General features: G+C 35.6%; 1 protein-coding gene across 6 annotated transcripts in view; it reads left to right on the top strand.

Moving 5' to 3' along the window:
* Positions 1 to 13,551, top strand: part of NFXL1 (nuclear transcription factor, X-box binding like 1) — a 77,757-nt gene that overhangs the window by 44,007 nt on the left and 20,199 nt on the right. For all 6 annotated transcript variants that reach the window (XR_010409387.1, XM_045881193.3, XM_045881196.3 and 3 more), the window contains exons 16-18: positions 65 to 86; positions 720 to 860; positions 7,765 to 7,931. Coding sequence is in view for 5 of the 6 variants with exons in the window: in XM_045881193.3 (XP_045737149.1) it covers positions 65 to 86; positions 720 to 860; positions 7,765 to 7,931 (330 nt within the window). In the remaining variant the exon portion in view is untranslated. The remainder of the gene's footprint in view (positions 1 to 64; positions 87 to 719; positions 861 to 7,764; positions 7,932 to 13,551) is intronic.

Below are 13,551 nucleotides of genomic sequence, written 5' to 3'. Positions count from 1 at the left end.
CACCTTTGCTTTAGATAACCTTTTTGAAGAATTTGTAACGTTTTCATTTTATTTTTTCTTGCAGAGAATGTCTTGGGAAGCATGAGGTGAGTTATAGGCACAAATTTTAAGTAAAGCTTATAATTTATGCCTCTTCTATTGAGGATTGTTAGAAATGACAAGGTATAATTATTATTTTTTTAGTGCTTTAAAAAGTACAAGAGTTATCTGCAAATTTTTTTTTAAAGATGTACTTTATTTTAGAGTGGGAGAGAGAGAGCTCATGTGTGCCAGTGGGAAGGGGCAGAGGCAGAGGGAGAGGGAGAGAAGCAGACTCCCCACTATCAGGGAACCTGACATGGGGCTTGATCCCGAGAGCCTGAGATCATGACCTGAGCCAAAATCAGGAGTCGGATGCTCAACCGCCTGAGCAAACCAGGCGCCCCTCTGCTGATGTTTAAAATATACTGTGCTTTTGGGAATTAGCCAATGTATATGTGGTCACTATAGCATCGTTGTATTGAATTTCCCTTTTGGGAATAGAATGTTTTGCTTATTGGCATTCATTTTTTGGATTTTTTGATAGGTTACTTTGATTTTGAATATAACTATTATTAATGAAAATGTGTTAGACCTTTATGAAACTTGTTCTCAAATGATAATAGAGTCATTTCAGAAACATGGGTCCAGAAGGTTTTGTGTGTGTTGCTGATTTTCTTTTTCTTTTTTTTTTCTTTAAGGTGAGTCCACTACCATGCTATGCTATAGGACCTTACTCTTGTAAGAGAGTATGTGGACGAACCTTAGGTTGTCAGAATCACACGTGTATGAAAGAATGCCACAAAGTAACTGAAATTGATACCTGCGTTGGCAAAAACAAGGTAATATCCTTAGGTTGAATGTATATGTACTTCTAGTATGCTTGGAACATTTTTTTGAATAATTATGCCGTAAATATTTTTACATTTTGTTAGAACTTTTTTATTCCGTCTTGCCCTCATCCCTTCTCCTTCCTTGCCTCTCTTAATACAACCAGCTTTAACAGCTTGGTGTGTATTTCTCTTTATTTTTGTGCTAACTCACGATAATAAGCCTTTTAATGTTCTCTCAACATACTGTACTGTGTTAATACATAGGCTTTGATTTTATGCTAAAGTACAGAAATTATGTGTCTATTTAGATAGTAGTTAATAATATCACTTCCACTTCTGTTCATTTATATCTCTGGCTTTAGTCTGGAACATTTGTTCTCAGTAATTTTTTAAACCTAACATCTGTGATAGGCAATGTTCACAATTTTTTTTTAAATTTTATTTTATTATGTTATGTTAGTCACCATACAATAAATACATCATTAGTTTTTTTTTTTTAATTTTTTATTCTTATGTTAATCCCCATACATTACATCATTAGTTTTAGATGAAGTGTTCCATGATTCGTTGTTTGTGCACAACACCCAGTGCTCCATGCAGTACGTGCCCTCTTTAATACCCATCACCAGGCTAACCTATTCTCCCACTTCCCTCCCCTCTAGAACCCTCAGTTTGTTTCTCAGAGTCCATAGTCTCTCATGGTTCGTCTTCCCCTCCGATTTTAATAAATTCCCAATCGTTCATTGGAAATAAAGTAAATAGCATCACAGATGTAGGGCATGTGTGTGTGAAATTCACTAAAAGCATTTTCTAAAGCATATGAGAAGTCAACCATTGAAAGATCTCTAAAATTGCCATTTTACAAGGAAAAATAAATGTAGCTAATCAAATTTTAAATGATATTAAATTTTATTTTTGAACATTTAAATTCGTCAGCACATAAAAACATAGAACAACAAAAGTATTTTCAATAGCAATAAAATATAAAAGACTCCTATTAAAACAGAGATACAAATAGTGTCCTGTTCTGAATTTCCTAGGCCATATGAAAGTTTCTGGCCAAGAAAATAAAGGCAGAAATGATTTTCATCTCCAAAAATAGTCAGGGAAATTTTTATCATTAACCACTCTACTTTTTTTTTTTGAACTGACATTTTCAGTTTTATTTATTTATTTATTATTAACATATAATGTATTATTTGTTTCAGGGATACAGGTCTGTGATTCATCAGTCTTACACAGTTCACAGTGCTCACCATAGTACATACCCTCCCCAGTGTCCATCACCCAGCCACCCCATCCCTCCCACCCACCTCCACTCCAGCAACTCCCAGTTTGTTTCCTGAGATTAAGAGTCTTTTATGGTTTGTCTCCCTATCTGGTTTCATTTTGTTTCATTTTTCCCTCTCTTCCCCTATGATCTCTGGCTTGTTTCTCAAATTCCTCATATCATTGAGATCATATGATACTTATCTTTCTCTGATTGACTTATTTCGCTTAGCATAATACCCTCTAGTTCTATCCACGTTGTTGCAAATGGCAAGATTTCGTTTTTTTTGATGGCTGAGTGATATTCCATTGTATATATACACCACATCTTCTTTATTCATTCATCTGTTGATGGACATCTAGGCTCCTTCCATAGTTTGGCTGTTGTGGACATTGCTGCTATGAACATTGGGGTGCGCGTGCCCCTTTGGATCACTACATTTGTATCTTTGGGGTAAATACCCAGTAGTGCAATTGCTGGGACATAGGGTAGCTCTATTTTCAACTTCTTGAGGAACCTCCATACTGTTTTCCAGAGTGGCTGCACCAGCTTGCATTCCCACTGACAGTGTAGGAGCGTTCTCCTTTCTCCCCATCCTCGCCAATATCTGTCGTTTCCTGACTTGTTAATTTTAACCATCTGACTGGTGTGAGGTGTTATCTCATTGAGGTTTTGATTTGTATTTCCCTGATGCCAGGTGATGTTGAGCACTTTTTCATGTGCCTGTTGGCCATGTCTTCTTTGCAGAAATGTCTATTCATTTAACCACTCTACTTTTTCTCTACTTCTGTGATTGAGGAGGTTGTTATGTCCCATGTGATACAGTTAAAAACTAAGTCTCCATCCTCCAGTGTCCCAGAATAACTGATTTGCCAGAGTCCCCTGCCAGGCTACATTTGACATGGTGTGTGAATAAAAAATAAACTTTTGTTATATAGAAAATTATATATTTTAAAAATATTTAATGTTTTTTTGTAGACTTCCATTCTTCAGGGAATCAATACTATTAGCAAGTGTGTTTAATGAGGAATAAGCAAAAATTTTAAGATTCATTTTATTAACTAACATTAAATTTACAAATGTTTAAGTTATTAATATGAATTGTAATTGAAAATTTCACTTGCATTATTTTTTTGGTCTTTGATTTGGTGATTGTAAAGCATGATAACCTAAGCCTCCATAGTATCATTCTCGCTCATGTGCAGACATGTGAATGTATAGCTTATAATTTCTTCATCGATCCATGCTTTAATCCTTAATAAAAATGTACTCATGATAAAATGAAAAAGATATTGGAATTATAAGATCATACTAACATAATAATTCAAAACCACTTTAGTGAGACTATAGCTGCTGTATGGCTTTCCTCCTCTGGATTTCCAGAACATCAAGTGAGTTGAAAAAAAAAAACAACAACTCACTTCAAGAGCTGATATGACACTGATTGGGGAATTATCTTGGATTATCCCAGCATTGCTTCATGGGTAATGGCTGTGGTAAAATATGGGTTATAAGTTATGTGCAGTTCTTAATTTAGCTACAAGTCCATCTTTATCTCCCATTCATGGAAGGCTGAGGCAGTGCAAGTGAGTGAAAATTACATTATTTGGGGGATTACTTTGCAGTCATTATAATTTATATATTAAAAATGAAATAATTCATAAACTCTTTAAAATGAATTCCTTACTGTAACATCTCAAGTGAGACCCATTAGAAAAGATCTCCTTGTATGTCTCTCTTGACCCAGATGGCTCTGGAATTCTAATGCAGTTTCTACCTTGAATTCTAGCACAGAGCCTATAACATAGCAGGTATTTAAAAGTGTTTATTGAATTGACTGGAATCAAAACTCTTTTGCTTCTTATCTCTGTTCTGGTCTCTTTCCGTGGCCTTACTGGCAGATCTCAGTCCAATTAAGGCTATTCTTACAAGCAGTGCCTTTGATTGCTACCATTAACAACAAATATATCCCTATTGTCTAATTCATTGGCTGGAGTGAGTGGAACAGTGGTTAACTGGGGAAAGGTGTGAGACTGATGGCAAATGAAGTGTGTGTATTTCCCAAGCAAACCTGAGTACAAATATTTTTGAGTGACTGAAAGAAGAAATAATGAAGATAGTCTTTTCTCTTTGGGAAAAATCTGTACCAAAAAAAAAAGAAAAAAAGAAAATATATGTACATAATCACACATAGGCACATATATTTCTTATATAATTATGTATGTGATAGACCCTTGCCATGCAGTGTTGTCTGAGTGATGGGCATCACCTGGAATCTTGTTGGAAATGCAAAATCTCAGGTCTCACCTAAGTATTTTAACGATTGCCAAGTGATTGATCATGCACAAAAATGTTTGAGAAACAGTGCTAAGGGCAATGTGTGTGATGTGTGATGTTTCATTGATTTAAAAAAAAAGAATTTTGTTATGATCATCAATCTCACTAAGAGATTGGAACTTAATTATTCCAGCCGTTAAAAACAAGGGATAATTTTATAATGTGATAGAGGTACTAATTATTGCTACAGTGACAATCTTATTACAGTACGTAAATGTTGAACACCTTAAATTTACAAAATGTCAAATATATGTTAATAAAATGGGAAAAAAAGAATTTTACCTATCAAGATTTATTTTCCAATTTGTAAAGTAACCCAAATGTTTATTCTGCTTTCCTTCTCATCATCTCATTGCTTAAAATTAGGATTGCTATCTTCTCTGGATTTCCAGCTGTCCTATGAATCAGAAAAAAAACTCATTTTAAAAGCTGATATGACTGATTAGGGAATTATTGTGGATTATCCCAATATTGATCCCTGGGTTAAAATTTGTTTTCTTTTTTTTTAAAGGAGAACTGTGTAAGATATTTGACAGCCAGGCTTGCTGTATTGGAAGTGATCCAGGAAGATAGTTTAGCAAGTAGAGATTTAGTAATTTTTTTTTTCATAATTGGAAGGAAGGAGCCTCATATCATCAATATAATTCTTCTTTTGCAGATAGGGAAACTGAAGGTTGTCAAGTGACTTGTTCATGATCATGTAACAGGACAGTAGTAATCAGAGAGTAGTAGTATCCCTGTCTTAACTCCCAGCCCAGTATGTTCTTCTGTTCATGTTGTTTAAGTGAAAGATTATTGCAGGTGTACCACATAGCCAGGAAAAAACAAGTGAAACAGACTGTGTGTGTCATCTTTGGTTATATTTGCGTATTTTGAGATTTCTCGGCCTATCTTTCTCCTAGTCTTTCCCATTTCAGAAAGTTGTATTACCAGTTTTACCCAGTTCTGCTGATTAAAGGGAGGAGCATTTCTTGATTTCTTTCTTCATTGTCCTTGTCTCACAACATCCTTGTCAGGTTTATCTTCAAAGTACATCCCTGAATCTGACCATTTCTTATAACCTTCACCACCAACATCCTCATCCAAGCCACCATCATTTCTTCCCTAGAGATGTCTGTACTATTCTCCCAGCCAACTTCTCTACTCCCACTTTTCTCTTACTGCATCAGCTAGATTCATCTTTTAAAAATGTAAGTAAAAAAAAAAAAATGTAAGTCAGGTGTGTTATCTCCCGTTCAAAACCCATCAGTAGCTTTCAGTTACTCTTAGGATAAAATCCAAATGGCCTTATGATGGCCTATAAGGTTTTATAATGATCTAACTTCTGACTACCTTTCCTCCCTCTTCACTCATCACTCACGTGCTCATTTCTACTTCTTTTTTTTTTTTTAGATTTTATTTATTTATTTGACAGAGACAGAGACAGCGAGAGCAGGAACACAAGCAGGGGGAGTGGGAGAGGGAGAAGCAGGCTTCCTGCTGAGCTGGGAGCCCGATGTGGGACTCGATCCCAGGACCCTGGGATCATGACCTGAGCCGAAGGCAGTCGCTTAACCAACTGAGCCACCCAGGCGCCCTCATTTCTACTTCTGTTCTTGCTATTTCTTGAATATTCCAGATTTGTTCTACGTCAGAGGCTTTGCACTTAGTGTTCTTTTCTCTGGGACTCTACATTTTTATGACTCTCTCCCTTATTTATTCTGTTCAAACATGAACTTTATCAGATAGGCTTCCTTCTTACTGCTCCTTTTACTCCCTCTTAACCTGCTTTTTCTTTTTTCAGAGTATTTATGAAGACATTCTATTATGTTCTTTACCTCCCTCACTTAAATTTAAGTTTCTTAGGTCAGGGATCTCTCCCATTTTGCATATTCCCAGCATGTGAATAATTCCTGGCATATGATGCTGAAAGAATGTAGAATAAATTAATGTACTTTTAAAAATAAAAAATAGAAATTATTTTTAGAAGAATGTCTCATAATTGAAACACTTTTTGTGTTTCTACATGTCAAAATAGCTTAGATTTTTTTTGACATAGTCCTACATGTCAAAAATAGTTTAGATTTTTATTGACATAATCACTCTTTTGTAATCATGGCTATACTTAGGAATGATAACAAAATTTTTAAACTTTAAGACAGTATCCCTGTCTGTAGCTCTCTTACTTTATCTCATGTATGACATGTGAAAATAAGTAATAGCCTGCAATAATAATTTTTAAACTTCTTTAGTAGGTAGATGGTAGTTAAATTATTAAATTCCTAGAGCAGAGATGTGCCTTGTTGAGTTACATTGAAATACATGTATTTGTAGGGCGCCTGGGTGGCTCAGTTGGTTAAGTGACTGCCTTCGGCTCAGGTCATGATCCTGGAGTCCCTGGATCGAGTCCTGCATCGGGCTCCCTGCTTGGCAGGGAGTCTGCTTCACGCTCTGACCTTCCCTCCTCTCATGTGGTTTCTCTCTCTCAAATAAATAAATAAAATCTTCAAAAAAAAAAAAAAAGAAATACATGAATTTGTAAAAGTAATGTAATTTTGGTCCATTGAAGTACGTTAAAACATAAACTGCTGGTCATTCTCCTTTTTCCCCTTTATGCATGTTTCTCTTTGGCAAGGTGAGAGCAGTGTCTCCAGAACATTGCATGCTTTGGGAATTTTTATTTATGTATTAACAGAGTGTTGATTTCTTTAGTTTGATGGTGATCATGTTTGTTGGGTGGAAATGAATTAACAGTGTTTTATTTTGGGGTGCCTGGGTGGCTCAGTCAGTTAAGCATCTGCCTTCGGCTCAGGTCATGATCCTGGGGTCCTGGGATCGAGCCCCGCATCAGGCTTCCTGCTCAGCGGGGAGCCTGCTTCTCCCTCTGCCTCTGTCGCTCCTCCTGCTTGTGCTCTCTCTCTTTCCCTCTTTCTCTCTCTCTCAAATTAATAAAATATAAAAAAACAGTTTTATTTTGTTCTGCTACTGACTATTCTTTAGGAACTAATTTACATTTTTAGTAGGAATACTCGCAATCAAGTACAATTTCAAGATGAAGCAGTTTGATTTAATGAGGTTTGTAGACATAAAACTCTTTGTGAATAGTGGTCATATTGATAATCTTGCTGTTCTTCATTTTGAATATGTATTTTTTTATTTTGAATATTTTTAAGAGTGAAACCATTTTTAAGAGTGCACCATTTTATTAACTGTATTCCTAAGAGCTGCAAAAGTACCTTCTTTTAATGGGATACATAAATTTTATAATTTTAATATATGGAAATGTTAGACTTCTGTACTTAGATGATTTATTTCCTTACTACCTAGGCTGGCCCAGAATGCCTTCAGTGTGAAGAAGGGTGCTCTAAATCACGGCCTCTGGGTTGTCCCCATCCATGTGTTTTGCCATGTCACCCTGGAGAATGTCCTCCTTGTGTTCAGATGCTTAGAATAAAATGTCACTGCAAGATCACAAGCCTATATGTGGAATGTAGGTAAGTGGACTGAAGAAATATTCTTGTTTTACTATAATTATTTTTAACTAGTATCTTTTCATAATTCAGAACCCTATAAAGAGTACTTCAAGGAACATTATTCAGTGTTGCCCGTAGATGTTAGAAGACTAGATTTTCCAGTAGGGACCTGAAGAAAGAAACGTAGAATATTTCACCTTGTAAATACAATTAAAAGACAATACAATTCAAAGACAATTCTGGTTTTTTTTCCACTTGGGGATTCTGTATAAGATTTTTTAAGGAAAAAGGTTGTATCGCTGCTTTAAAAAATATAGAAACATTCCTATAGCAGATTGCTCGAATAACAGTGTCAAACTAGAATTTTGTTGGATGAAAAGTTGAAGTGCACATAGTTATTGAGGCATAATTTTTAAATTACGGACTTTTATTATAAATGTAGCTGTTATGGCATTTGTCATAGTACGCTATGACTTCTATATTTCCTTTACTTAAAAAATATGTACACTTAATAAAATGCATGTTTTTGCTTGTGGATTATGTGGAGGGGAAAAAAATTCCCATTTTTTTCTACTTAATCACAATCTAACATAATTTACTAACTTGTTCAGCTTCATTCACCCAAGTTTGTAAAGTGGGCTCTTTGTAAGTGTATTTTATTGAAGTTAAATTTGGGAATATGACTTTGTTTCTGATTTTTTGAACATAAGTACTTTTTGAGAAATGCCTGTTAATATTAAATTTTCTTAAAGATTTTATTTATTTGACAGAGAGTGAGCGAGAGAGAGAGCACATGAGTGGGGAGGGTCAGAGGGAGAAGCAGGCTCCCCACTGAGCGGGGAGCCCAATGCGGGACTTGATTCTGGGACTCTGGGATCATGACCTCAGCTGAAGGTAGTCACTTAATCAACTGAGCCACTCAGGCACCCTTAAATTTGTTTTTGTCACTTATACTCTAGGCTCATGTTTTCTTAAATTGGAAAAGTCAAATTTCATTCTTTTTAAATATGAAAATTGTTTTGTTGAAATTTTTTTTTTTTTTTAAAGATTTTATTTATTTATTTGACACAGAGAGAGAGCGAGCGAGAGCAGGAACACAAGCAGGGGGAGTGGGAGAGGGAGAAGCAGGCTTCCCGCCCAGCAGGGAGCCCGATGCGGGGCTTGATCCCAGGACTCTGGGATTATGACCTGAGCCGAAGGCAGACGCTTAACGGCTGAGCCACCCAGGCGCCCCTGTTTTGTTGAAATTTTAAGAATAAAATATTACTTTAGCTTTAGAAGTTTTATAGGGAAAGTGAAGATGGCAATTTTGCTTTATTAATGAGGGATACTGAGGAAAGAGATTTTCTTTGGTCTTGCAGGGCCTGAATTTCCCTTTCTTACTTCTTTTTCCCTTCATCATACCGTCTCCAAAGGGTGAGTTTACTTTTCTACCTTCTTGTCCAGAGTGTTGCCTTTCCAAGATTGGCTCCTTGATTCTTGTACACTTTTTAAAGTTTCTTCCCATAGTTAGTGCTCTGATCTACCAAGATTTTTCACATCTGGGTGGACTTTCTCTTTTTGGTGTGATGTTAGCTCAGTTACCCTCTTCTCTTTTCTGCTCAGTTTTTCCAGAACTCTCCTGGTTCTCTGAAATGATTTGCTGAGGGAGCTTGAGAAATAGCTCTGCTATGAATTGGTATTTATTTTTCTACTTATAGGTAATTTTGAAATTTGTAGAAATTTGTATCTTCTAGTTATTTGGAAGTTATGGGATTTGAGTGATTTTATTAATGAGCTGAACGATTTTTAGGGGGGATGTGTGGATATATATGGATTGAGGTGGCTTCCATTACTACAATTGTCTGGAGTTCCTTTTTCCTTTCCTTGAATACATTTGAAGTGTGTGTTTTTCAGCAGAATACACATTCTTTTCAAGTGTACATGGAACATTCTTCAGGATAGATCACATATTAGGTTACAAAAGAGGCCTCAACAAATACAAAAAGATTAAAGCCATACCATGCACCTTTTCTACCACAACACTATGAAACTAGAAGTCAACCACAAGAAAAAATCTGGAAAAACCACAAATACATGGAGGTTAAAGAACATGCTACTAAACAATGAATGGACCAACCAGGAAACCAAGGAAGAAATAAAGAAAAAAATACATGGAAACAAATGAAAATGAAAACACAATGGTCCAAAACCTTTGGGATGCAGCAAAAACGGTCCTAAGAGGGAAGAATATAGCAATACAGGCCTACCTCAGGAAGCAAGAAAAATCTCAAATAAACAACCTAACCTTATACCTAAAGGAATTGGAAAAAGAGCAACAAATGAAGCCTAAAGCCAGCAGAAGGAAGGAAATAATAGAGATTAGAGCAGAAATAAATATATAGAAAAGAAAACAATAGAACAGATCAATGAAACAAGGATCTGGTTCTTTGAAAAAAATTAATAAAATTGATAAACCTCTAGCCAGACTTATCAAAAAGGAAAGAGAAAGGACCCAAATAAATAAAATCACAAATGAGAAGAAATAACATCCAGTATCATAGAAATACAAACAATTAGAGTATCATGAAAAACTGTATGCCAACAAATTGAACAAACTAGAAGACATGAATACATTCTTAGAAACATATAAACTATGAAAACTGAAACAGGAAGAAATAGAAAACTTGAACATACTGGTAACCAGCAAAGAAATTGAATCAGTAATTGAAAAACTCCCAACAAACAAAAGTACAGGACCAGATGGCTTCACAGGAGAATTCTACCAAACATTTAGAGAAGAGTTAATAACTGTTCTTCTCAAACTATTCCAAAAAATAGAAAAAGGAAGGAAAACTTTTAAATTCATTCTATGAGGCCAGCATTACCCTGATGTCAAAACCAGATACAGATATCACTAAAAAAGAGAACTACAGGCCAATATTCCTGATGAACACAGATGCAGAAATTCTCAATAAAATACTAGCAAACTGAATCCAACATTAAAAAAAAAAAATCATTCACTGTGACCAAGTGGGATTAAATCCTGGGCAGCAAGCGTGATTCAATATTCACAAATCAATCAATGTGATACATCACATTAATAGGAGAAAGGATTAAAACCATATGATCCTTTCGATAGATGCAGAAAAAGCATTTGACAAAGTACAACATCGATTCATAATAAAATCCCTCAACGAAGTAGACTTAGAGGGAACATACCTCAGTGTGATAAAGGCCATATATGAAAAGCCCACAGCTGATATCATCCTCACTGGGGAGAAACTGAGAACTTTTCCTCTATGATCAGGAACAAGACAGGGATGGCCATTCTCACTTTTATTCAAAATAGTACTGGAACTCCTAGCCACAGCAATTAGACAACAAAAAGAAATAAAAGGCATCCAGACCGGCAAGGAAGAAGTCAGACTTTAACTATTTGCAGAAGGCATATGATACTCTATAGAGAAAGCCCAAAAGGCTCTACTCAGAAGGCTGCTAGAACTGCTAAATGAATTCAGTAAAGTCAAGGATACAAAAATATACAGAAATCTGTTAGCATTTCTATACACCAATAATGATGCAACAGAAAGAGAAATCAAGGAATCATTCCCATTTACAACTGCACCAAAAACCATAAGATACCTAGCAATAAACCTAATCAAAGAGGTGAAAGACCTGTACTCTGAAAACTATAAAACACTGATGAAAGAAATTGAAGATGACACAAAGAAACAGACATCCCATGCTCATGTATTAGAAGAACAAATATTATTAAAATGCTTATATTACCCAAAGCAGTCTACACATTTAATGCAATCCCTATCAAAATACCACCAGCATTTTTCACAGAGCTAGAACACTTAATCCTAAAATTTGTATGGAACTACAGAAGACCCCCAGTAGCCAAAGCAGCCTTGAAAAAGCAAAGCAAAGCTGGAGGCATCACAGTTCCAGACTTCAAGTTATATTACAAAGCTGTGGTAATCAAAACAGTATGGTACTAGCACAAAAATAGACACATATATCAGGTGAACAGGATAGAAAACCCAGGAATGAACCCACAAATATATGGGAAGTTAATCTTCTACAAAGCAGGAAAGAATATCCAATGGAAAAAAGACAATCTCTTCAACAAATGGTGTTGGGAAAACTGGATAGCAACATGCAAAAGAATGAAACGGGACCACTTTCTCATACCATACACAAAAATAAATTCAAAATGGATTGAAGATCTAAATGTGAGACAGGAAACCAATAAATCTTTGAAGAGAACACAGGCCGTAACTTCTTTGACATTGGCAGTAGCAACTTCTTACTAGATGTCTCCTGAGGTAAAGGAAACAAAACCAAACAAACTATTGGGACTTCATCAAAATAAAAAGCTCTGCACAGCAAAGGAAACAATCAATAAAACTAAAAGGCAGCCTATGGAATGGGAGAAAATATTTGCAAATGACATATTTGAAAAAGGGTTACTATCCAAAATATATAGAGAACTTATAAAACTCAACATCCAAAAAATGGATAATTGAATTACAAAATGGGCCAAAGACATGAATAGATATTTTTCCAAAGAAGACCTACAGATGGCCAACAGACACATGAAAAGATGCTCAACATCACTCTCCTCAGGGAGAGGCATACCAAACTATAATACCATAACTATAATGAGATATCACCACACCCTGTCAGAATGAAGTCAACTACACAAGAAACAACAGTTGTTGGTGAGGATGTAGAGAAAGGGGAACCCTCTTGCACTGTTGGTGGGAATGCAAGCTGGTGCAGCCACTGTGGAAAATAGTATAGAGTATTCTCAAAACATTAAAAATAGAACTACCCTATGATCCTGCTATTGCACTACTAGGTATTTACCCAAAGAATACAAAAATACTCATTTGAAGACATACATGCACCCTGATGTTTATAGCAGTTCTACAATAGCTAAATTATAGAAACAGCCCAAATGTCAATCAACTGATGAATGGGTGAAGATGTATATGTATATACAATGGAATATTACTCAGCCATAAAAAAGAAAGAAATCTTGCCATTTGCAATGACATGGTTGGAGGTAGAGAGTATTATGCAAAGTGAGATAAGTCAGTCAGACAAAGACAAATACCATGATTTCACTCATATGGAATTTAAGATAGAAAACAAGCAAAGGGGGGGAAAAAGCAAGTGGTAAACCAAGAAACAGAGTCTTAACTATAGAGAACAAACTGATGGTTACTAAAGGGAAGTGGGTGGGGGGATGGGTGAAATAGGTGATGGGGATTAAGGAGTACACTTGTGATGAGCACTAGGTGTTGTATGAAAGTATTGAATCACTATATTGTACACCTGAAACTAGTATTACACTGTACATTAATTGGAATTTAAATAAAAACTAAAAAAATCATGGTAAGATACAACTACGTACCTGTTAGCATGGCTAAAATTAAAAAGACAAAAAAAAAGACAAAAGACTGACAGTATTAAGTGTTGGAGAAGATATGGAAGAATTAGAACTCATACACTGCTAATATGAATGTAAAATGAAACAGCCACTTGGAAAAAGGTTTAGCAGTTTCTTAAAAAGTTATACGTCTGCCTGCCATATGATACAACTATTCTATTCCTAGGTACTTAACCAAGAGAAATGTATGTCCATACA

Source organism: Mirounga angustirostris, unplaced genomic scaffold (assembly GCF_029215605.1).
Source record: "Mirounga angustirostris isolate CCGP_5_RB_7025 unplaced genomic scaffold, mMirAng1.0.hap1 SCAF_2, whole genome shotgun sequence".
In the NCBI taxonomy this organism is placed as follows: Eukaryota; Metazoa; Chordata; class Mammalia; order Carnivora; family Phocidae; genus Mirounga; species Mirounga angustirostris.
The sequence above is the reverse complement of the archived record's forward strand: the minus strand, read 5'-3'. Positions and strand labels throughout refer to the sequence as shown.